Here is a 25,229-nt window from a genome sequence, read left to right as displayed (position 1 = left end):
AAAGTGCTTTCATTTCTTTTCTTTCTTCCAAATAGGCTGCTTTTTGTGAGGGGACATTAGAGGGGACATTAGAGGCCAGCCATCGATCCCTGGTTAGTCTGGGTTAACTTTGATGGCTCTGAGTCCTGCAGGTAGAGAAGCGGGCTGGAGCGGCCTAAAACCCATTCATTGCATGTCTTTCAATGTGCAAGACAATTCTCTGTGACTGACTCCGGTTCTTCTCCCCCTACTTCTCCACACACCAACAGGTCCTCTGCCCAAGTTGGGTGCCTCATGGATAAGTAGCAGGGAGTGAGGGATTTCCAGTGACAGGGGGCAGCAGGCAGGCCACATGTCCCCAAGTTAGAGATAGCTGTGGGTCTACAGATCTCTTTGTGATCCTTCTTCTAACCACGCCAGGAATTCAGCCTCAGCCTGGAGGAGGGCCTGCTCCATCACTGCCTCCCTTTGGAACTGCTGGATTGCCTCTCCTGTTGCCATGGTGATCCCTATGGCTACCCAGGATACCCATTGCTGCTCCAGAATTCTCTACTTGAGCAGGGCAGCTCTCCCCTCGGCCTGTTTAGAACATCTCCCTTTTTACTATGGTGTGCTTGAGATCTGCAAAACCCAACGCTGGCCTGGCCATCCAGGTGAGTCAGGATGGGAAGGGACTCCCCAAGACTCTGGGCAAACAATCCGAAGTCAGGCCATCCCATCCCAGCCAAGGAGCTGGACACCACACTCCAACTCAGCCACCAAGCTCCCCGCCCCCGACGCTGAACAAGGTCTTTCAACTCTGCACATGGGGACCAAGGGAGGGAGTGTCCCCCAGAAGGGGAAGAAGTAAAGAGAGTCTTGACAGAAGGGGTAGGCGAGAAGAAAGAGGGTTGGCGATTTGCTGACACCCTTCTTCTCCAAGTGGCTCTGACGTCCCCACCTGCAGTCAGTAGGTCAGGTCAGGCAGAGGAGGCAGCCTTCTTTGGCTCCCCTTTGGCTCAGGAGGTCCCTAAGTACACTTGCCTTCCTACTAGTCCCTGCTAAATCACCAGGAAGGCACTGGCCTCAGAGCTGGTCAATCTAGAAGCCCATATGCCTAGTATCTACCCAAAGGGATAGCAATAAGAACTGTCAGGGTTTGGGAAAGACACAGCCCAATCCAGCATTGACAGGGGAGCTGTGAGAAGCCAGGCCAGGGGCTGTGAACTGTGTCCCCCGGGGAATCCAAGTGAAGCACTCAGACTCTTAGCCCCAGACAGAGTAGGAGAGGCATAGGTAAGCCAAGACACCGCTCAGGGTACATCAGCACTAAGGGAAGCCCAGGTTTGTGTCTAGTCAACTCTAACCAGTAGAGAGCCCTGTTTCTGTGTCCTCACACCCTGGAATGAGAAAGGAGCTTTTAGAAGCAGCAAGGCCCTTAGCCGGGCAGTGGTGGCACACACCTTTAATCCCAGTACTCAGGAGGCAGAGCCAGGCAGATCTCTGTGAGTTCAAGGCCAGCCTGGTCTATAGAGGGAGATCCAGGACAGGCACCAAGACTACACAGAGAAACCCTGTCTCGAAAAACCAAAAAAAAAAAAAAGAAGAAGAAGAAGTGGCAAGGCCCATAGCTAGTGCCGCAGCAGCCTCTGCTGGCCACCTTTGCCTTCCACACCTTGCCTAGATGAAGAGGCCAGGAGCCCTCCATCCCATCTTGTTTGAGATGCTCCGGCTGACACCTGTGGGCTCCGCGTAATTAGTAATACTATGCATTCACTCTTAGAACTACCTGGTTCACACATGGCTCAGTAGCCTTCAATCACAGCTAAGTTCTGGGTCCCAGAAAGCCTTCAAGAACCCAGAGAGATAGGCTGAGCATTAAGATCTCTGACACCAGAGGTAGAGCATCTCTCTCTCTCTCTCTCTCTCTCTATCAGCAACACGAGAGATATAAATAGCTCAGAGTCCTCGGTCCCGGGCCAGGACTAAGGCTTCTTGACAGCCTTGGAGAAGTGGGAAAGCAGATGTTGTGTAGGAGGGAGGAAGACTTGAAGAAGAGCAGAAAGAGAGTAGAAAGAATGAGACTGATGCAGCCAGAGGGCAGGAAGCGCCCAAGGGTGTGACATGCTATTGATACATGTGTCCAGCAGATGGCAGCATGGCGCAGCCTGCGTCAGCCCGTTGAAGGGACTTCCTGAGCCGGCATCTGGCTCCTGGCCTCCTGCAGAGTCTCTCCTTTTATTTGGTTCTTGGTCCACTTTCCCTCAGATGAGTCCTTAGGCTAAACTACAAAGTCACTAAAGAAGACATCTCAAGCCCCATGCCTTCCAGCCCCAGGAGGGAGAAGGTGGAAGAACGGACGGCCAGGCCTGCCAGCTCCGAGGCAGCAGGATTCCTGGAGCCCTCTGTCTTGCCTCAGTGCCTGGGAACCCTTTTTCCCTCCCTCGCCTTGGTCAGGGATTCTGAGCACAGAAGTATATATAGACTGGTGTGATTTGGGGGAGTGTCCGCATGTTCTGTCATCAGGAATTGCAGTATTGAGGAACTGCGGCCACACTCCTATTTCATAGAGCTCTACCAGACAGGTTTCCTGCACCGCCACCTTCTTCTGAGTCCCTTCCCCCAGTGACCAGACAAAGGGAAGTCCCCTAAGGCACCCCCTGCCTACACAAGCATATAACTCTAGCCTGGGTGGCTGTCCTAGCACCCCAGGCCCAGACCACCCAGTCACTATCCTCCCAAGACTCCCTAGGCTGGGGAAAAGATGGAGTCTTATTTTCCCCAGGCAGGATGGGATCATTAAGAAAATAGATAATCAAGATCTCCAAATCCCGGGAAGAGTCGATGCCTTTTTCAAAGGCAGTCAGCCACATCTGCATTCATTCATGAAACAGCCACTAAGCCTGCAACTTCCCACTTTTGGTTGGTTGGTTGGTTGGTTGGTTGGTTAGTTGGTTGGTGGGTTGGTTGGTTGGTTGGTTGGTTGGTTGGTTGGTTCTGAGAAAGAGTCTTGCTTGTATTGAAGGTTGATCTCAAATTCACAATGTTAGCCCCCGCTGGCCTCAAACTCCTAATGATCCTCCTGCCTCAGCCTCCCAAACTGCAGAGATTACAAGCATAGGCCACCACACCCAGGCTGCCAGCCTGTTCTTTCTTGCCCAGTTCTTCCTTACAAAGAAATCTTACCCTAGCCTCCAGTTGAATTCAACAAATATTTATTAAATGTCTTGAAAAGGCCGGGTTTTGTGCTGGCTGCTGGGGATTGTGGCCTCTGTCTTTAATAAACTCCTAAATCCAGCAGGCAGAGGAAAACACGAAGTCCACTGTACTACGGAGACCTTTACTGGAGTCGGGAGTACAGCTCATCATGAGAGGGAGGCCCCTGCTGCCACTGTGACAGCAGCGAGGGACCAGGAGACTCTCTAGGAAGGAAATGACATTTGAGCAGGACGCCAAAGGCTGAGGAAGGAGAGGGAGGAGGGATAGGGGAAGTACAGGCCTGGAAGTGATGCTCAGCCACAGTGTGCAGCCCAGGGAGTGTCAGGAGGCGATGGGAAGGCAGGAGGCCAGGAAGGCTCTAGAGAGAAGGCTGAGGACACTGGATGTGTGCAGTACCTAAGGGCTCCATCGGGAATCTGTTGTCCACAGGACAGTCCTGACCTCGGCCATCCCCGTCAGTGTCAGCTGTCATGCATCTTCCTCTCTGCTCTCACAAAAAGCCACAGACCCCCTTCCTCTGGGCCTGGCAAAGGCACCCCATAAATATCTGATTGGAAAGTTCCACGTGCTAACACGACAGTTATCTAACCCACGGCACACAGGACCATCGGTTAGCCTAGCTAACTAGATCTCCTCTAAGGAGCTGGAGAGCAAAGCTCTGAATGCACTCTGGTCTCCTCACCCCGCCCCCGGCCCCGCCCCCGGAGTTCCCACCCAGCTGGTTATGAGCCCAAGGACCTCACCACTCCAAATGGGATAAAAAGTCCCATGAAGCTCGGAGGAGACTCGGTCAGAAAGCAGATCCTGTGCCAGGAACATGGAAAATTTCTTAAGTAGAACTGGTTGACAGGGTCCCCCCACTACCCACCAGGTAGCTGCTTGAATAGTGTCTGAGTCATACTTTCTCTTTAATTCACAAGGAGACTGTCCACACTGTGACTCAGAAGCTAAGTGCTGGCCTGCACGGTGGCTCCTGCCTGTAGTCTTAGCACGTGGGGTAGAAGCAAGAGGATCAGGGGTTCAAGGTCATCCTTGGCTATATGGCAAGTTCAAGGCCAGGTGAAGGCCCCTGTGGCCAAGCCTGACAACCTGAGTTCCATGCCCTGGACCCACATGGTGGAGGCATAGAACTGATTCCCAGAAGTTGTCCTCTGACCATGCATATGCTTACACACACTCTCACACACACCATAAAATTTTGTTTTAAAAACACTGATTGGGGCTGGAGAGATGGCTCAGAGGTTAAGAGCACTGACTGCTCTTCCAGAGGTCCTGAGTTCAATTCCCAGCAACCACATGGTGGCTCACAACCATCTGCACTGAAATCTGGTGCCCTCTTCTGGCCTGCAGTCATACATGCTGTATACATAATAAATAAATAAATCTTTAAAAAAAAAAAAAAAAAAAAAAACACTGATTAAATTAGGAGCAGGAGAGGCAGGCCATAGTGGCAAATGCCTTTAATCCCAGCACTGGGGAGGCAGAGGCAGGCAGATTTCTGTGTATTCCAGGTGAACCTGATCTACAAAGCAAGTCCCAAGACAGTTGGGGCTACACAGAGAGATCCTGTTCTCTGAAAAAAAAAAAAAAATAGGGGCAGGCGATATCACCAGGCAGATAGCATTTGCTGCAAAGGACTGACGATCAGGTTTGACCCCTGGAGCCCACATAATGGTGGAAGGAGAAAGCCAACTCAACAAAGCTGCCCTCTGGCCTCCACACATGTGCCTTGGCATGCATGTTCCACATCATACACACATGCACGATAACGATAAATAAAATTTAAGTTTTAAAAACACTGATTAAACTCTGGCGCGGCTGGAGGTTATACAGAACATACTCTGACCAAGGCCCCCTGAGCTGGCAGCCTTGCTGGATCACAATGGAGCCACAAAAGCATTAGTTCGGCTGGGAAGTGCTGCTGAAAAAGTTAGTCCATTTTTACAAGCCTTGGGACGGATAATTCAGACAAATGGTGAAGCCACGGGAAAAGACAATTGAAAATGGCTAGTGTTGCTCCAGAATGAAATATACATGTGTCCCAAGAGGGATGACAGAGTGGGAAGTGTTCAGATGTGGGGGGAGGGGGAGGTGGCACTACACAGGAACAGGCACTGGGGTCGGTGTGAGGACTCACGGCTGTAGGCCCTCTCCAACTCTGTGTCTGCGACTCGTGCCATTAACACTGTGATCCCATGCATCAGCTGGGGACACTGGGAGCTAGAAAAGAAGAAATGCTTTAGATTTCATAGGTGGGAAAGGACGAATGAACAGGAGTCTGCTGTCGCCTTCAGCTTCACGGTTCCCATTTTGTGATTGCAGGTTCTGAAAAGGAGCCAGCCACCGGCAAACCTACACAGCTGGCAGAATGCAGCTCGACCTTCTGTCTCAGGACACCTGGTGGGTGTGCAGGCTGGGCTGGACTGGAAATAAGGACAAGAAAGGCATTGAGGGGTCAGAGCTTAAGTATGCTGTTCACCCTCACACACACACACACACACACACACACACACACACACTGGACAATCACATACATGCATGCATATTTCACAACATATACACACATGCTCACACCCACCCATGCACACTGGGGGACAGTCACATACACACATATGCATGCATACTTCACTTCACGTGCGCGCGCACACACACACACACACACACACAACATGCATACGTAGTTCACTGGATATTCACATGCACAGAACAACAGAGACTCACAGTTGGACTTGAGGTTAGTAACAGAGAGAAGACTCAGCAATCTTAAGGTCCGATTATTTCCACAGTCTCCCCTTCCCCTAAATGCTGATGGTAACAGGCTATTGCTGGGGACGCAGCTGCTTCCTGCTCCTCTCCCTAGGCCAGTACAGTGGTCTTCACATGTAGCGGAGGTCCATGGCAACCTAAGATACTAACCTCAGAGCCAATGTGTCACTCAGGAGCTGGAGAACAGAGGACAGTCATCATGTATGCTCTGTGACCATGGGTGGCTGTCCTCTGGCCATCTCTACCTGACATCCACCTCTTCAACCCTTCTTCATTCCCAAAGTTCCTTCCCTCTCACTGTATGCTCCCCTCCCTTTAACGCTGCCAGAGAAGGACACAGGTTTTTGTCCAGGCCCCATCGACCCCTCATTCCCAAGCCCCTACTACAACTGCAGCTGCCCACATCCTGGAGGTAAAAGCCTAGAGCATCCGGCTTGGTCTGCTGGATTCTCTCACACTCACCCTGTCGTCTGCCTACTCCACTTGACACCCACCAGTCGAAAATGCCCCCTTCTTTACCAGCTAAAAGCCGTCTGTCCTTTCCCAGTCTCCCTTGAACCTTAGACACATGGCCCTCCACTTGGTCTGATACCTGACCACAAAAATCAGCCCTCAGACCCAGCTTTCCTTTCTGTCCCCGTGGAGCTAGAAAGGCCTCTTCCAGGTCCTGGAGTGGAGGCTTGCAACTTGGGTGAAAGCAAGGAGCAAAATGCCTGCTGTGGCTCTCCCTAGTTATTCTGTTCCTGGACACTCTCCTTTCTCTACCCCTTAGGAGACACGGACACCACGGTGCCTACCTCGGGCCTATTGAGAGGGAGTCTCCCTTGACTCTCCGGGGGTCCCCTGTCAGCCATCTTTACTGTAAGTCACCCATTCCCAACAGCCACAACATTCAGAGCCAGAAGGAAGAACAAAACACTCCTGAAATGTCTGAGAACAACTGCTTTTGCAGTTTGGGGTGTAGCTCAGTTTTCAGGGCGATTTCCTAGGGTGCACCAAGCTCTGGGTTACATTTGCTGAATAAATGGGGTGTGGTGGTGCGTGCCTGTGATCCCATCACTTGGGAGGTGGAAGCAGGAAGATCAGAAGTTCAAGGCTATCTTTAGCTATGTGGGTAATTCTTGGCTAACCTGAGCTACACAAGGCTCTCTCAAAAGAAAATGATAAAGGGAAGGAGGAAGGAAGGATGGGAGAGATGGAGGAAAGGAGGAAGACTGCCTTTGCCATGGACCCCTAAATGCTGAGAGCCACCCCCATTCCACTCCAACCCTTCCCCTCAAGTTCTCACACTGATCTAGTCTCAAATAAATTAACGCTGGGACCTGTCTGGACATAACGCCCATGCCGTGCTCTCCCCTTGGTGAGAGAGGGATAGTAGAAAGCTGCCCATAGGTAGGAGAGCTAAGATGGTCCTTAGTTCTTTTCCCTACTCTAGACATTCTCTCTCCTGGGGACAGAAGAGCCTACCCGCTTGATGACTCGTCCAATTCCATCCAGAGACAGCCCCTGGCTGTCCCCATGGGGCTTGAGGACAGTGCCCCCGGTGTTCAGGTAAAGTTAAGTACTCAAATCAAGCCCCAACTCGGGCCACCAATGGCAGCACCGTCTAGGAAAATCACACCCATTTAAGAGACTATTACACACTTAACTATATACCAAGCACAATGCTAAGTCCTTAGTTCAGATCTCCTCAGGAACCCAGAAAGGGGTCTGATTTGCTGATTTTGCAAGTAACAAGATGGTAGCTCAGACAAGTAACTTTCCAGTTGACACTGGCAAGTGTTTACTCTAGGAAACCGAGAACACACACACATACACACACACACACACACACACACACACACACACACACTTCCCCTACGGAACCCCAGCAGTGACCCCTCTGACCGAGTGAACTTCCCAGCAGCAGCAGCAGCAGCAGCAGCAGCAGCAGCAGCCAGGGGCTGCTCTCCAGGAGCTGGAAGAGGAGGAAATCGCCCCAACAGATGTTAAATACCGCCTGCAGCTGCTTGAGGAGGCTCCATTGCAGAGAGAGAGTTCAAGCGTACACAATCAGTTCTACAAGCCTGCATGGGTCCCGGTCAGCAAGACCCACAGAGAATGGTTCAAGCCCTGGAAGATGGGCAATGTGGTACACGGGGACGAGCCCTCCCATTCAGGTGAGAATTAATGGGGGGCAGGGGTTAAGAGGGAGTGGAGAACGACATTGGACATAAAGCAGTATCTGAACCCTCTGTTCCCAGACACCTTGTTTAGTCCTATCCAGGAGCACCCCTCTCCCCCAGACAGATCCCAGGGGTGGAAGACAGTGCAGGGCCAAGGCTTGATTCTCAGTAGCCCTTCAGGCTTTGTCTGGCTACAAGTCAGCCGGGATCCCTCTGGAGGGTGCCATGCTTCCTACCTCACCGCAGCCTTCCATCCTTCATCCTTCCATCCTTCCTCCTTCGGCTGGGCCTGATGGCAGCCCTGCAGGCCAGGTTTTCAAAACGAAGGGATGGATTGAGGCTGGGCTGTAGCTTAGTCCACAGAGTGTCTGACTAGCATGCATGAAGCCCTGGGTTTGAGCTCCATTATTGTATAAAGCAGGCATGGTGAGACACATCCATAATCCCAAGGTAGAAGCCAGAAGGTCAGAAGTTCGAGGCCATCCTCAGTTCCATACATAACGCTTCCAGGTCACATTCAGGGCAGAAGAATAGCACCAAGAGGACATCCGAACCACGTGGAGCACGTCAACCAGGACCAGACCAACAACCAAGCCCCAGTGTGGAGTCAAGTTCTCTCACCTGGTCTAGACAAGAGCAGTCAAGGGATCATGTGAGTAGCCAGAACTGAGAGCAAGCCTGTCAGCAGGAGGCAGGGCTGTGTGGGTGGGAGAAGGGCAGGGAGGGGCCTACTACCCAAGGGTCTGGTAATATTAGAAGTCTGCCATCTGTCACCTCAGAAAGACAGTCGTCAAACTGTAGAGCAAAGGGCTCATTCTTCGTGAATCTTGGACTTCCCTCTAGCTCAGCTTTAACTTAGACTTTTGACTTCACCTGAGATTTGATCAAGGGGCAAACTGGTACGGGAGTGGGGGTCCTAAATCCAGGGTCATCCCTGTCCCCTGCGCATTCATAGGAGACATAAAGTCCCCATTGCAAGATAGGAAGGCCCAGGTTTATCAATCTCACTGAAGTACAAAGTATCTTCGTCCTGCCCTCTCTGGCCCCAGAAAGCCCTCTTGCTCATCCCTACCCAGTTAGGAAGCCCAGCTTGAACCCAGAGACACTACTGTGTGCTTTACAAATGGCCCACAGCTGTAGGCTGAAGAAGTGACATGCTCCCCAAAGTGACCCACGCATCAGCCTACCTAGTGACCCAGAAAGCTATATACCCTGCCAGCAGATACATGTCCAAGCTTCTTTTCACAGAGCCTCCATTCTCTAAGCTGCAGCCCCCAGCTGCCTGTGAGGAGGTTTTTAGTGCCCTCCCTGTGGTCCTATCCTGTGGTGGCAGGTGTCTCATCTTCTCTGCTAAGACACAGCATGATAACAGAGGGATATGAAAAAGAAACTGATAAAATAAATTTAAATTTTCCTTTCCAGAGAAGCAATACAGAAATTTTCATTTGAAAGCACCCGAAAATACATTGTTGCATTTAGGCAAACCCACCAATGAAAGGCAAGGAGGCAAGCCCATGCCACAGGGCCCTTCTGCTTAGGTCACCTGGGTGGGCTCAGAGGGAGAGGTCACCAGAAATGGGATCTTTTGTTCCCTTTGCAGCCAACCCACACAGCGTGTGGCGAGGGAAATGGCACCTGGCTGGCCCACGACCCACGCACATCAGGAGCCGAGCCAGACAAAGCAGGGGACAGCCATTACGGGGACAAAGAGAGCTGCCAAGTTTGACGAAGCCACAGCATCCAGGGTAAAGTGCCCAAGTGTCCCTGTCAAGAGGTAACTAGGGCAGGGGTGTGGCCCACTTGGCCGAGTGCTGCCTTAACATGCATGAAGCCCCAGGTTTGATTTCCAGCACCTTATAAACTGGGGGTAGTGGTTCAGGTCTATAGTCTCAGTGCTCGGGATGTGGAAGGAAGAGGGTCGGAAGTTCAAGGTCATCCTTGGCTATATATTGGCTTGCTCAAGCTACATGATACCCTGTTTAGAAAAAAAAGGTCAGAAGGTCCCAATCCTTCCTTCAGGGAACAGAGAACAATAGAGCCTGTCACCGCTTTAATTATCTTGGGAAATCCAGAAATACGGCTTTCCCTACTCCACAACCACTCCCAGACTCTGAGCACTTCCTGCTGCCGAAGCACAAGACAGTTAAAGCTGCCGTTCTTTCCCAGATGTCCTGTCTGCCACCTCTCAAGCTCCTGTCGAGAAGAGTCAAGAGTAAGTGCCCCCCCAACACACCTGGAATCTTCCAAGCCAAATTCCAAACAGACCTGACCGGCAGGCACTTCTTCCAAGACTGGAGGGCTCAGCCCCAAGGGCGCTATGGAAGCCATGAAAAACCCCTGGTAGGAACTGCAGAGCAGTTTATCTTAGAAAAACAAACCAAACAAAGCAACCCCCTTTTTGTACTATTATGTTATTTTCTGTGTATGGGTGTTTTGCCTGCATGCACCTCTGTGCACCATAATCGTACCTGGTGCCTGTGGAGACCAGAAGAGGGCATCAGATGCCCAGGAACTAGAGTTCCAGATGGTTGTGAGCTGGCCGCCAGTGCTCTTAACCACTGAGCCACCTCGTAGTGGGTGACTTTACCCATTGAGCCAGTGTCTCCCCTGCCTTCAGAGAGATTTTGATCAAGAATAGTTCCCAACCCTGCTTACAAAGCAGTAAGGATTCCATTTTTATGTCTATTATACTATTATTATTGTTATTATATGCACGTGTATATGTCTGTGTCTGGATGCGGGTGTGCACATTTGAATGTAGATGACCTCAAGCCAGAGACATCTGGTCCCCTGGAGCTGGAGTTAGAGATGGTTATGTGAGCTATTCAACTTGGGTGCTGGGAGCCCAACTCATGTCCTCTGCAAAAGCAGTACGTGTTCTCAACCACTGAGCCATCTCTCCAGCCCCTAGAGATTCCATTCTTACCTGAGGCAGAACAAAATCACATTCCTTGTGACCCCTTAACTGACAAACGGCTCAGACTGTGATATGCACAGGATGGGACTTAGTCCTTTATCAGCTGACTGCTCTGTTCCCTCCCCATGTTCCGGGTTCACAGGTGCCATTTGAGGATCAAGTCAACCCCAGGCTCACCTACATGCCCTTGTTTACTCAAAGAGCGAAGCTGTACAAGTCCAAGGCCAATGGCATCAAGCATGAGACAAATACTTCCTCAGCTGAGCAGGGAAAATCCACCAGGTATGAGGGTGAGACCAGTCGTTCCTAGGCACAGTACCTTAGTCTGCACCGGCAACCAAGGCCTGTGTCAGTCAAAGGACAGACGTGACTCGGCTCCAGCTTGGACCCATAATCTCTCTGCCTGATTTCCGGGGCCAGCTCCCGAATTTCGGCCTCAAAAACAGAACATGTGGAAAACCAGACTGCCTGAGTAACTTCTGGAAAAACCCCACAGAAGCCATGCCTGTAATCCCAGCACGCAGCCGAGATAAGACTGATGTAAGTTCCAGGCCAGCTTGGGCTGTAGTGTGAGACCCTGTCACACATGTCCCAGGCATGATGGTACACAACTCTAATCATAGCACTTGGGAGGTGGAGGTGGAAGGATCCCTGTACTACTCAAGGAGTTTGAGGACAGCCTGGGCTACATGAGACCATGTCTTAAAAAAAAAAAGAAAGAAAGAAAGAAAGAAAGAAAGAAAGAAAGAAAGAAAGAAAGAAAGAAAGAAAGAAAGAAAGAAAGAAAAACAAGCAAACAAATAAACAAAGAAAACAACCCCAAAGATTTCTAAGATGCCCTCCTCATCCTAGACTCAGCTCTGGGACCAGTTGCGGCCATTCTTCCCACCGTCCATGTGACGTCTCACGGCGCTGCAGGGTAAGGGTGAGTCATCTTTGGGAAGGAATGCTGTTCCTTGTGTCCCAGAAGGGCAAGTGTGTTCCGGAAGACCTGAGAGGAAAGGTCAGTAATTTCTCTAATCCATGAGGCAATGGACAAGCATGCAGGCTTCTCAGGAAAGCACCACCGATGTCTTACATCCTGCTCAAGCCACCTGAGGGGCTGCTCCTGACTTTTCTTTTTAACCGAGACAGACTGCACACACCGTAAGAGCTGCCCTTTTCACATGTACAGTTCCGTGGTTGCCTGTATTGTTCACTGATTAAATCCATGTGGTGGTGGCACACACTTACAATTCCAGTGTTTTGGAGACTGAGGCAGGAGGATTGCTGGGACTTCAAGGCCAGCCGGAGCCATATAGTGAAACCCTGTCTCAAACAAAACAAAATCAAATTAAAAAAAAAAATTAAGCCTAGGCCTGAGAGTAGAGGAGAAGGCACAGGATGCAGTCGAGGACAACAAGTTCTGAATGTTGTTAAAAGGGAGGGAATGGGTGAAATAAGCGCCTTGCTGAGCAAGCCTACTGACCGAAGTTTAGTCCCCGGAACCCATGGCAGAGGGAGAGACCCGATGTCCCAGAGCTGTCCTCTCCTCTCCATGTGTATACATGGCATGTCCATACCTGGACACACACACACACACACACACACACACACACACACACACACACACCATACACACACACATGCAAACACATTTTTAAATGTCTTCCAGGTACAGAAAGGTCCCCCAAACCCAAGAAAGATTCCAATCAAAATCTAACTATTAGGTCACTGTCTTGAAAATATGATCTTAGGTGTAGTGGGGAAGTAAGGTATAGGTAGAAGGTAAGCCTCCTTATCCTTGGAACTACTCAAGACATACTTTTTTTTTTTTAAATTGAGACAGGGTCTCTCTACATAGCCCTGGAACACAGCTGTCCTGGATATGTAGACTAGACCAGCCTCGAACTCAAAGAGATCAACCTGCTTCTGTCCTCCAAGCACTGGGATTAAAAGCATGCACCACCATACCCAAGTGTATGCAGACCAGGACACTAGGAGCCTCAACTGAGAAAAGGCATGCCACACTGCCCTCTCGTGACCAGCCTAGGGAATGACAGCCAGCTGCAAGCTAGGCAGGCTACAAGCTAGGGATCTCAGGAGAAAGGCACAGAAACCCTATACATCTTAATTAAGGCCAACTGAGCGCAAAACCTACCCGGAACAGAATCTTTATTCTCTTCCTACACTTCAGTCTCTGCTTTAAAACATAATAAACTCCTCTGTGGTGAGGGTAAAAAGATTAAAGATTTCTAAAGCACCTGGGTCTAAGACAAACATTGTCCTTGAGAAACTGTGAGACCTTTAAAACTGCAGTTAGAACATGAACCAGCGTATCTAGAAGACCACTGCACAAACGGTCTGTGACGATGGACCTGAATGTGCTCGCCATCACCTGGATCCAAGGCAAGCGGCTGGCTTGCTTCCTGAAGAAGAGCCTCAGAAGCCTGGGTCTAGACCCTGGATTCCTTGGAGGCGTTTTAAAGGCTTTTAAAACAAATTTTAAAATTATATTTTAATATTTTTATTTCCTTTTTGTGTGTAGGCAGGTGGATGCATGCCATGGTGTGTCTATGGAGGTGTGTCTGTGGAGGTGTGTCTATGGAGGTGTGTCTATGGGGGTGTGTCTATGGAGGTGTGTCTATGGAGGGTGTGTATGGAGGTGTGTCTATGGAGGGTGTGTATGGAGGTGTGTCTATGGAGGGTGTGTATGGAGGGTGTGTCTATGGAGGTGTGTCTATGGAGGTGTCTATGGAGGGTGTGTCTATGGAGGTGTGTCTATGGAGGTGTGTCTATGGAGGTGTATCTATGGAGGTGTGTCTATGGAGGTGTCTATGGAGGGTGTGTCTATGGAGGTGTGTCTATGGAGGTGTGTCTATGGAGGGTGTCTGTGGAGGTGTGTCTATGGAGGTGTGTCTATGGAAGGTGTCTGTGGAGGTGTGTCTATGGAGGTGTGTGTCTATGGAGGTCCGAGGACAACTTTCAGGAGTCAGTTCTTTCCCTCTGCCATGTGGGACCTGGGGACCGAACTGGAGTCATCAGACTTGGCAGCAAGTGCCTTTATCACTGAACCATCTTCCTATCCCTAAAGGTCTTTCCTTTTTTCGGGGTAGAGGGCAATTTTAGAGTTCAATTTCTAGTAGAGACAGTCTACCCAGTGCCTCTGATCTTAAGATCTTATGTAACTACTGGACATTACCAATGAGAGATAGAACACTGGCAATTTCTATGAACTAAAGTGTAGGCCTTACTTAGATTTACCAGCTTTCCCATTAATGACCTGTTTTGACTTCTTTTGTTTTGTTTGTTTTAAGACAGGGTTTCATGTAGCCCCAGGCCGACCTCCAACTCCAAGGAAACCATGAACTTCTGATCCTCCTGCCTACATCTCCCAAGTGATGGGATTATAGACACACACAGTGTCTGGTTTATACGGTGCTTGGGATTGAACACAGGGCACTCTGCCAACTGAAAACCCTAACCCCTCGGGTTTTCAGAGGACCAGATGAGCAAGAGTGCTGGAGAGAACAAAAAGAGCAGCTTCTGGCCCCAACGGCCACACTTGAATTTGCAGGATTTTCCATCTCACAAATACAGATTATATACGTAATCAGTTTCTTCTTCTTCTTCTTCTTCTTCTTTTTTTTTTTTTTTTTTTTTGAGACTGAGTCTTAAGTAACCCAGACTGGCCTCCAGCTCACTATGAATCCGATGATGACCTTGAACTCCTTCCTGATGCCCCTGCCTCAGCCTCCTGAATACTGGGGTGCCAGGATGCTGGCTGTGGAGATTTACAGGTATAATCTTCTTGCAGAAGTAGCAGAACTCTAAGGACAGCACAGCTGCTGTGAGAAGCCTGAACTAAGCTCCCATCAGGGCCCAGGGTCAGGGAAGGGCCTCACTCATTCCTTGGAGGTAGAGTGCTAACTTTTTCTTTAAAGAGAGGGTACTGAAACTGGCTTTGAACTCCTGATCTTCCTGCCTCCATTTCCCAAATTCTGGGATTACAAACAAGTCACCATGCCCAGCTTTTGTCTCCAATGCTTTTTTTTCATAATCATTATATTGATTCTTTGGGAATTTCACATCATGTACCCCAATCCTACTAATTTCCCAGTCCTTCTTTATCTACACTCCATCCTTGTAACTTCCCCCTGAAATAAAATAAAAAATTAAAATTAAAAAACAAAACAAACAACAAAGTGAAGTACTTGATGAAGTGATTATTTATTTATATTGTTCTATTATTAAATAAAGCTTGGGAGTCAGATATTGGGATAGAAACATGATAGATCCAAAGAAGACAGAGGAATAATCAGCTGACCCTGCCTCTCCACATTTCCAGATTGAAAAGATCACACATCTTTCAAAGCCCTCCCTACTACTTCCTGTGCCCTCCTATCTCAGTCCTCCAAAACCTCTATGGCTAATTCTGGTCAGCTGAATGCTGACTCGGCCCCCTGATTCAAGGTTTAACTTTATTGGTAGTCTCCAAATGTCAGTGAGAACAAATATCCTGCAACATTTTCCCTTTTGTCTAACTCTAACACAGTAAAACTATATATAATAAAAAACAATTATCCCAGGAAAGATGCAAAGCTACACAGAGAAACCCTGTCTCAAAAAAGAAAAAAAGAAAAAAAGAACAATTATCAGGTATTGTCTAAATAAAAATGAAAGGTTTTAAGCTTAACAAAGTAAAACTGTACAATAAGAACAAGTATCATGTAAGAATAACATGCACAATGTCCAGTCCATTTGCATTTGGCAAATTCAGAGAAAATACTTCATTATCTATCCTGTCTTGGTGAGTCCAAAGTTTTGTACCTAATTCATTTTCTATCATAACTTGTATATCATCCTAAAAATATCTTTTTAGAACTTAAAACATTTTCTTAGCTAAACAACTTAAACTTTTATGTTTCTCAACCTTATAAACTTTACATCTCCTTTGTAGGTTTTTTTCTCTGAATTTTATAACAAGGAAAACTGTAACACTATAACTATCTATTCTTCAACACCATCAGAGACCCAAGAAGAATCTAACATGACCTGAGTGAACAGGAAGTGCAGAGCAAACAACTTCCCAGACTATATAGATGAAAAAGACAGCTGGCTGCCTGGACAATCATCCAAGTTTCCTCTGCAATGTTGGGGCATCCATGTCCAGCCTACAGACCTGGTATATATATTTGACAGACTTTTCTGTGAAGCAGGAATTTTGAAGGACCATCTTATCTTGTCTTAGCAAAGCTTGGCATTTACTTTCTTTTGTGTTTTGCTTGTCCAATTTAGACAGCATACTGTCAGCAGCAAGGTGGTTAACTTTGCCACAATAAAAGCAAACTCTATGTGAAGGTTCTTCTATGCCCATCATCCTTTTTTTTTTTTTTTTTTTAAAGTAAATTGATGCTGTCAGGAGCAGTTGTGTCTCACTGTCATGAAAAGCCTTAGGTTATTAAAACATCTTAAATGCCATATTCTGTAGGTCTCTGAAGTGTTTGAAGACCATCTATCTACCTAAAATATATCTGTTTCACCTTGAAAACATACCTAACATGACCACAACTTTGATTGTTATAGATGACTAACTACTAACTCGCACTTCTTATTATCCTAAATAGCTTTCAAGAACTAGAACTTTACATTTTAAGTGAGCTACATAAGTACAATATCTTAAACAAGAGTAGAAGCATATATACAATATGTTCTAACAAAAATAATCTTAAATTTGTATCAATATACAAAAATTCATACCAATGTAAAATATTTAAAATTAACAGTTTTTAGTTTAAAAGTAGATTCAATAATCTACCCTTTTATCCTATCATTCCTATATCCCCATTTTCTTTTCAGAAGAGATCCCTGAATCTAACCTCCTTTGCTTAGTTTTTTCCCTGACCATGAACAGTAACAACTTGCAACCAACCCCCCTAGACAATGACAAACACCCATAATTCACCAAATGACCAAAAGCCATTTACTCTATCTCTTGGGAATGTGGGCACCATGTTCTTAAAATTACTTTCTGATGTCTGGGAGAGATGGCATTTTTAGGAGACCCTGAGAAAATTTAGATAGTGGTCAAGTCTTGGAAGAACTAGCTATTATCCAGTCTTGGTGTAATGGGAAAGTGCAGGGTTTATCTGTAGTCCCAACTGCAGTAATCTATGAGGCTGGACCTTCTTAGCTAACTGCTTTGAAGTTGTCCTGAGCAGTTTGTAGTCCAAAACGGATCTTTGGGTGGTGTTTGTCAGTTTGGTGGCATTAACACAATCCACGGAGACTAGTTTTTGCAGGGCCCCATCATCTTCTTGGAGACCTCAAAGATCACTGCCAGGAATGGTCAGGGGCCTTGGCAGAAAACTTAAACATTTCAAATGTCATATGTAGCAGATCTCTGAGAGGTTAAAGGACCACAATTTGTTAAGTACATCCAGAGTACAGAAACTTAGTTCCTAGTTACCTGCTTCAGACTCAAGCCGAAATCATTTACAAGAAGCTAGATGAAGCCTATTTCTAGAATTAGTTAATAATCTATATGACCATTAATATCATGACAAAAATTTAAATATATATAGTAATCCTAAAATTTCTGAGATATTTATACCTTAAAAGTTTTAAACAGTTGGAATAAAACCAAAGGATTAGGAGATTAGTGACAATAGAATAGTCCCTTAATTTTGGTTTTCTTCTGTCCCATACCAGGTAGCTCTTCTGACATAAGAGAAAGATTTTGGATTTTCCTTCTAACAAGTATTGCTTAGGTTTAGAGAAAGAGAGAGCCACGCTCCAACTCCGAAGCCAGCTCTAATTTTTAATTGAATCAGAACTACAAGAAGACTATTTGCCTTATATGTCTGTAGAGAACAGCAGAAACTAACATTTGGAAAGATTTGTAAAATTTTATGCTGTTGGAAATGTGCCATTATATACCATTAGGTTAATTTACTCTTTTTCTTGGGAAATTTTCTCTTGATGATTCATCCTTCTTATGATGTCTCATTTGTCCAATGGTCTTCAGATTCCTTAGTTGGGTGCTTTTATTCTCCTGGAAAGACAAAAACAAAACCTGCCTCAACCCTAACTTTGGGGAGTTTCCTTTTTGGCAGGTTAAATCTGATCAAATGAAAAACATTTGTTAGTCTTATAAGTTGGTTTAGATTGAATGGCCATGCTGTTTAATCCTAATCAAGAGGTCTCTTGTGTTCGAATCTAATGTTTATCAACTTTGATGGTATCCATAGTTTTTCTTCTATGGAAACATAAGACAAACCTCTTCCCCAGCATAACACATATTCTGGTTTCCACTCTGAGGTCTTTGAAGTCTACAGGCTGATTTAATTCAGCAGTTCTTTTTCTAATATTCAATGTCTCTCTGCAGCTGTCAGTCCTTTCTCATTAGCATTTTAAAGATTTAAGGTTATTAAAGTATTGTGTAATCTATCTCTAGGGTCTTTATTACCCCTTTCTGTTTATTAAGTATATCTTTTAAAGTACAACTAGATCTTACTATAACTACTTGCCCTATAGGATTGTGTGGTATATCTGTAATACGCTTTATGTATTGTAATATGCAAAACATTGTTTCATTTTACTAGAGCCATATGCTGGAGTATTGTCAGTCTTAATTTGTACAGGTATTCCCATAATGGCAATAACTTCTAATAAATGTTTAATTGCAGAAATAGCCTTTTCAGAACTCAAAGCAGTTGCCCATTGAAATCCTAATTTTCCAAACATCACAAAGTGGATGAAACACATCCACTTGCCAAATTTAATTTCTTTGAGTACCTTTTGGATTACTTCCTTCAGGTAATGGGGTTTGGTTGTACAAAAAACAAGTAGGATATTTTCTTATAATTCCTTCGCTTGTTGTCAAGTGATAGAAAACTATATCTTCAAACCCTTGCTATTAACATGGCATTTTTATGAAATTCTGAGGCTTCTAGCACATTTCCTATCGATAGCTGATCAATTTCATCATCACCTTCTGCTAAAGGGCCTGGTAGATCCGTATGGGATCTTATGTGTTATATACAAGGGATGATTTCTATTTTTGATTACTTGTTGTAGCTGAATAAATATCAAAGTTAATTCTGAATAATTTAGAATAAGTTCAGCGATTTAAATATATAAAACTCTTTATGCATATTGAGTCAGTAATATATTAAGAGGTTCTAGAAAATCTAATAATATCGTAAGAATAGCATATAATTCTGACTTCTGAATGGAATCATAAGGGCTTTGAGCCACTTTACTTATTTTTCCTGACTTATAACCTGCTTTTCCTGATTTATTTGCATTCAATATAGAATGTAGGAGCTCCAGAAACTGGTGTTCCTCACACAATGTAAGGGAGGAAGGGTTCAATTAGTTCTTTTTATAAACTGAAATCTCTTGCTTTTGGGATATTTGTTGCTATTCTCTCCCCAAAAAAATTACTGCAAGCTCTTTTGAAATAACTGCGTCTTTAAATTTCTTCAAATCTAAAACTTTTACAGGATTCCAGTTAAATTCTGCATAGCCTTGGGGATGTCTATCATCTGGTGGTCATTCCTGTATGGTAACTAGATAAAGTAAGGTTGGTTTTCTAATAACCTTGGACTGCTCCTCTTCAGTTTCATTATGCCATGGTGCAGTAGGTTCTGATCTAAATTCCTCTGTCTGTGTGAGACTTTTCTTACTTTCATTGGTAGGTTTTTCTAAGCTTATCTTATCAGCCAACTTTTCATATTTGGCATAGATATCAAACAACCTTTTAAAGGACAAAACACAAATTACCAAACTGATAATAATTATAGTCAACATAATGTCAATCCCAGCTATGTCACTTATTTTTTCCTGTTTCCAACCATCCATTGTGGAGTCATACAGAATCCTAACTTCCTGCATCATAATATTGTTCCCCATTCTTAACATGGGAAAGACTTTTTTTTTATTAAAATCTAATTTCCTCCTTAAGAATTCCCAAGTGTCTGACCAGATCTGATGACTCTGTCCATAGCAGCGACTAAGGCAATGGTAGAGCTGTGTTTGTGAGAGGAGGAGTGGGGTGGGGGAGGGAGATGTTAGCCAGCTCCAACAGAGGTGCTCAGCTGTGGTGGGGGTGGTGGGATGCCCACGCTAGCACATCAGGTGCTGGGGTCACAGCAGCCTCTGGCTGCAGAGCCGGCAGGCAGCTGCGACTGCAGCATTTGGGGCCGGGGTTTGCAGCCCGGGTGCAGCTGTTGCAGATAGACCACAATGGAAACAAAATCCCCTAACAGAAAAAGCCAGTGACACACAGGGGCGAGGAGTATTCACCACACGTTGATCGCCAGATGAAGTGATTACTTAGGTTGTTGTATTATTAATATTACAATATTATTTTATTGTAAATAAAACTCGGGAGTCAGATATTGGGGTAAAAACTTGGTAGATCCAAAGAGGACAGAGGATCAATCAGCTGACCGTGCCTCTCCACATCTCCAGATTTAAATGATCACGCAGCTTTCAAAGCCCCTCCCTATTACTTCCTGTGCCCTCCCAGCTCAGTCCTCCAAAACCTCTATGGCTAATTCTGGCCAACTGCAGAATGTTGACTGCATCCTCTGATTCAAGGTTTAACTTTATTGGCAGTCTCAAAGTGTCAGTGTGAACAAATCTGCAAAAACAAAACACATCAAGCCACCGACCCCTCTGGGCAACAACCTGTTCCTATATTAATTGCCGCCATCTCTCAAACCAGTCACAGCTTTCACGTCTCCAGTTCTGCTGAACTTACACCACTCCGCTCCCCCATCTTTCCTGCTTTTCCCCCACATATTCGTTCATCATAGTGGCATTGGGAGCTGGGGTGCATCACGCAGTCTACCCTTTTGCCCAAACAGCTTTACTTGCTAATGTTCATTGCAATGAGTCGTTGGTTTGGTTCAAGGCCTCTGGCTTCTGGTACACCATCAATACTGGATCCTTACCAAGACTCCTCTCAGATATCCTGACAATTGCCATGTCATGGAGATCCTGCAGCTATGGTTCCGCAGGATGGGCCCCTTCACAGGATCCAGCAGCTCATAGATGGAGTAGGTGTTGGGGTGGGCCAACTCAAAGCCCTGGATCTGGGCCTAGGTAGTAGCTGAGTTGGTGAGTCCTGGTCTCCCCCTGGCCTCCCCGACCTCACCCCCTGCCCATGTCACTGCCTACACCACTGCACAGTAGCAGCTGAGGGGTGGGAGTCACTTTCCCAAGTGCTGTGGCTGGCAAGGGGCGGGGCCAGCTCAGCAAGGCGCTGAACATCAACACAGCTTCAGGTGGCAGCCCAGACCATGGATTGACGTCTGCATGGCCTTTGGTGGAAACACAGTCCCCAACAGCAGTAGGGCCACAACTCCAGGTCACATCGTGTTTCCAGTTCTCCCTCTCTCCGCAGTGAATGAAACCACTCTGCTTTTTCTCTCCCATCTCTCCGTCACATATTTGTTCCTGTAGCGGCACGTGTCGTAGGGTGGGTGGGTGGTCACTCCTGGTCACCTCAGGCTGTCTTCAATGTCCTTCTTTTGTTTGTTTGGTTTGAGACAGGGTTTCTCTGTGTAGCTTTGCGCCTCTCCTGGAACTCACTTGGTATCCCAGGCTGGCCTTGAACTCACAGAGATCCACCTGCCTCTGCCTCCTAAGTGCTGGGATTAAAGGCGTGTGCCGCCGCCGCCGCCGCCACCACCACCACCCAGCTTCAATGTCCTTTTTTAAATTACATTTTTTTGTGTGTGTTTGTGAGCAGGTATGCGTGTAACTGTATGGAAGTTCTTTCCACCATGTGGGTCCCAGAGTACAAACTCAGGTTGTCAGGCTTTATAGCAAGTGCTTTTACCCACTTTAAAAACAAAGCAGTGTTCCAGCATATGAATCTGTATCTACCAGTTCCTTTAGGAATAGGTACCCACATTACTTCTTGATTCCTGCTACACATACTGACCCCAAAGTACACATATTCTTATATGTAACTAGTTCATAGAGTTCCTCTGAAGGACATAGTCAGGAATGGACTACTCTACTGCACGTTTGCTTGTTTTTGAAAGAAAGTCTCCCATGATCCCGGCTAGCCTATGATCCTGGCCTTCCTCCACCTCATAAGTGCTAGGATTTCAGTCATGGGCCACCATGCCCTGCTTACAAACCCAGTGCTGTATATAGCACATTAATGCTTGCCCCTCCCCAGGCAAATTATCTACCTCAGGGGTTGTAGCAGCTTCTAACAGTAACTCACAAATGAGAATCATGTATCTGGTGAGGGACTGGTTATCCAAATATGAAATCTCTGTATTACTGTAGTTTGGGGTACTGAATCCAAGGCTTACACGAGGCACAAGCTAGGTAAACATTCTACCACTGAGCCATACTCCCAACACTCCAGAAATAATCCTTTACATGAAAAGTGTGTACAAGCTAAGTGTGGTGGTACACACTTTTAATCCCAGCACTCAGAAGGCAGAGACAGGCATATTTCTGTGAGTTCAAAGCCAGCCTAGTCTACATGGTGAGTTCTAGGACAGCTGGAGCTATATAGTAAGACTGTCTCAGAAAAGAAAAAAACCAAGTGTGTATATGTGGTGGTTTGAAAGAAATTGGCCCCCAAAGGACGTGGCACTATTAGGAGAAGTGGCCTTGTTAGAGTAGGTGTGGCCTTGTTGGAGGAAGTGTGTCACTGTGGGGGTGGGTTTTGAGGTCTCCTATGCTCAGAATATGCCCACTGTCACAGTTAATTTTCTGTTTGTGGATCAAGATGTAGAACTCTCAGCTCCTTCTTCAGCACCATGTCTGCCAGCATACCACCATGATGATAAACTTCTGAAACTGTAAGCCACCCCAATTAAATGTTTTCCTTTATAAGAGTTGCCATGGTCATAGTGTTTCTTCACAGCAATAGAAACCCTAAGACAGTACATATACATATATTTATACACATATAATATACATGTGTATATACATAAAAAATGGGCAAAGTCCCTCAATAAACATGAAGATATATAAAGACACTCAACATCATTAGCCATTATGGAAATCAAAATCACAGATTTGTCACCTTCCACCCACCAGAATAGCTGTAATAAAAACAGGAAACACAGACAAGGATGCAGAGAAATCAAAACTTTCACATACTCTCAGGAAGAAATTTGGCAGTTCAACAAGTTAAAACATGGAGGTCCATATGACTTAATGATCTCATTCCTAAGTCTGTGTGTGTGTGTGTGTGTGTGTGTGTGTGTGTGTCACACACACACACACACACACACACACACACCATATATACATATATCTCTAGGAAAAAGAAAATCATCCACCCAAAACCTCGTATATTGATTCATAGCAGCAGTATTTATAACAATCAAAAATGGAAACATTTTGAAACCATCAAATCATCATTAAAGTGTGTGTGATAAACACACACAGAAAGAGTCAAAAGAGAGAAGGGGATGTCACAACACAGACAGAACGTGGAAACACGTGACATGAAGGCAGCCAGACACAAAAGGCCACGTTAGAGGACAGTTGTACTCACATCACATCAATGTCAAAGCAGCATATCCTGGGAGGTGAGAAGCAGGCCAGGAGTTATCCAGGGCAGAGGTAGACGGGGAAGTGACGAGTGACCAGGAATGGACCCGTTTCCAGTATCCACAAGATAACACTACTTGAAAATTCACTGTGCTGATGGCTGCCCAGCTCCATGATGTGTTAAAACACATTGATTCTACACTGAAAGGACCATACCCTGTGTAATTCATCTCAATAAGCTACACGCTTTTCAGAAAACACAAAACTTCTATCCTCACAGCTTGAGTCCCAGAGCTTTAGCTGGTGGCTCTGCCCTTGCAGGCCTGGGTCAAGTTATAGACGAGGGCTGCACCTACGGCCTGCCCGGGTGGCTTCCACTTGCTGCTGGCCTGGGGAAGGCCTGTGTTCACATGGCCCCTGGAGGGCTGCTACAGTGTCCACAGGGAGATCCTTTCTTCACACCAAGCCATCCGAGAGGGCAGTGCAACCATGTCTTTTAGGAACTTTCAGAAGTCGCATGGTTCTGACACATCCTATTGGAGACACAAACTAGCCCTGTTTACTCTGGGAGGGGACTACCCAAGGGCTTGAATACCAGAGAGCAGGGACCAAAAGAGCCACCACAGAAGCTGGCTACCGCACTTGATGCTAATCAAGACAATGATGCTGACATTCACTATATGCAGGCACTTGTAAACGCACAGCAAACCCACGAGGTAGGTACTCTTCCCTCTAATCACAGAAGCGAAGCACAGGGGTTAAGCAGTTCACAGGTCACACTGCTAGCAAAGGACACAGCCCAGAGTCAGCTTCCAGCAGCACAGCACCACTGCCCACCCTTAAAAGACAACACAGTTCTGCTTCCCAGTCTCCCTTCTCCTGTGTGCTGCCCATCTGCATCCCTTAACCAACAGTGGCTGACATTGAGTCTTCATTCGCCACAAGGGCTGTTTCGGCCACCCTAATAGCTGCAGAGTAGAAAATGGTATAATTTGTATTTAGTTAACTGGGAGTGAGGCAATCCACTTACTAGCTATCTAGTTTTATCTATTTTCCTCCTGTTTTCAGAGCTGTCTTTTCCTTCCTGAGCTGTAGAGTTCTCTCATATGGTCAATCCTTCATGTATGCATCGTTTGTTATGCACTCACTGTTAGAGACTGCCAGTGTTTTCTTGGAATCTGCAGGCGTCTTTACCTCTGACATGACCAGCTCTGCTGCAGGGAGAACCCTGCATTATGCAGCAGTCAGAGCAACCACAGCTTGGGGTTTGAGCTGTCTTCAGGCTGTTCCTACCCATCACTTGCTCCTACCAGATTTTATTATTTGCTGGGGGCGCCCATAGGAGCCATGCTCTAGCTTCACACGGCACTACACTTCATCCGGGTCCTTAATTGCTTTAGGTTTGATTGACATGGATCCCACTTCATTTTTGTACATATAATAAGCTGATTTTCTGAGCTTCACTAGACACCTTTCCCACAAACATGTAACACTCACTACCTTATCCCACACACGTTCCAGTATTCCTGAACCTGTTTAAACACTAAATTCTGATTTGCACAGAAGGATTATTACTCCCAAAGATTTTACTCACACAGCTTGCTAAATTAACGAAAACACCAATCACTAATACTTCTAAGACCCCAAGAAGCTCATTTTTCCAAGTAGAATACTCAGTTAGGAAATGA

At 46.3% G+C, this 25,229-nt stretch overlaps 1 protein-coding gene across 12 annotated transcripts; it reads left to right on the top strand.

Annotated features, from left to right (window-relative positions):
* Positions 1–501: 501 nt before the first annotated feature.
* Positions 502–16,364, top strand: LOC131914952 (uncharacterized). Of its 12 annotated transcripts, XM_059267768.1 has the most exons (13): positions 503–632; positions 5,500–5,577; positions 6,716–6,804; positions 7,379–7,494; positions 7,847–8,102; positions 8,619–8,760; positions 9,709–9,853; positions 10,275–10,448; positions 11,168–11,307; positions 11,446–11,565; positions 11,878–11,950; positions 14,822–14,922; positions 16,035–16,364. In XM_059267768.1, the coding sequence occupies exons 2-10, from the start codon at positions 5,546–5,548 to the stop codon at positions 11,495–11,497; spliced, it is 1,146 nt and encodes a 381-aa protein (XP_059123751.1). In that variant the 5' UTR covers positions 503–632; positions 5,500–5,545; the 3' UTR covers positions 11,498–11,565; positions 11,878–11,950; positions 14,822–14,922; positions 16,035–16,364. The 12 variants fall into 12 exon arrangements, with proteins under 12 accessions (XP_059123756.1, XP_059123751.1, XP_059123747.1 ...); XM_059267764.1 differs by lacking the exon at positions 14,822–14,922; XM_059267765.1 differs by lacking the exon at positions 14,822–14,922 and having other exon boundaries at positions 15,965–16,364.
* The last annotated feature ends 8,865 nt before the right edge of the window (positions 16,365–25,229 follow it).

This window comes from Peromyscus eremicus, chromosome 7 (assembly GCF_949786415.1).
Source record: "Peromyscus eremicus chromosome 7, PerEre_H2_v1, whole genome shotgun sequence".
NCBI lineage: Eukaryota > Metazoa > Chordata > Mammalia > Rodentia > Cricetidae > Peromyscus > Peromyscus eremicus.
This window is presented reverse-complemented; position numbering and strand designations above follow the sequence as displayed.

Excerpts from the sequence above, each read along its gene's own strand:
- LOC131914952 (XM_059267764.1), top strand. The coding sequence starts at position 5,546 with ATGCAGCTCGACCTTCTGTCTCAGGACACCTG. Across the intron at positions 8,761-9,708 it reads AAGAGCAGTCAAGGGATCAT|CCAACCCACACAGCGTGTGG; the intron begins GTGAGTAGCCAG and ends TTCCCTTTGCAG. Across the intron at positions 9,854-10,274 it reads ACGAAGCCACAGCATCCAGG|ATGTCCTGTCTGCCACCTCT; the intron begins GTAAAGTGCCCA and ends GTTCTTTCCCAG.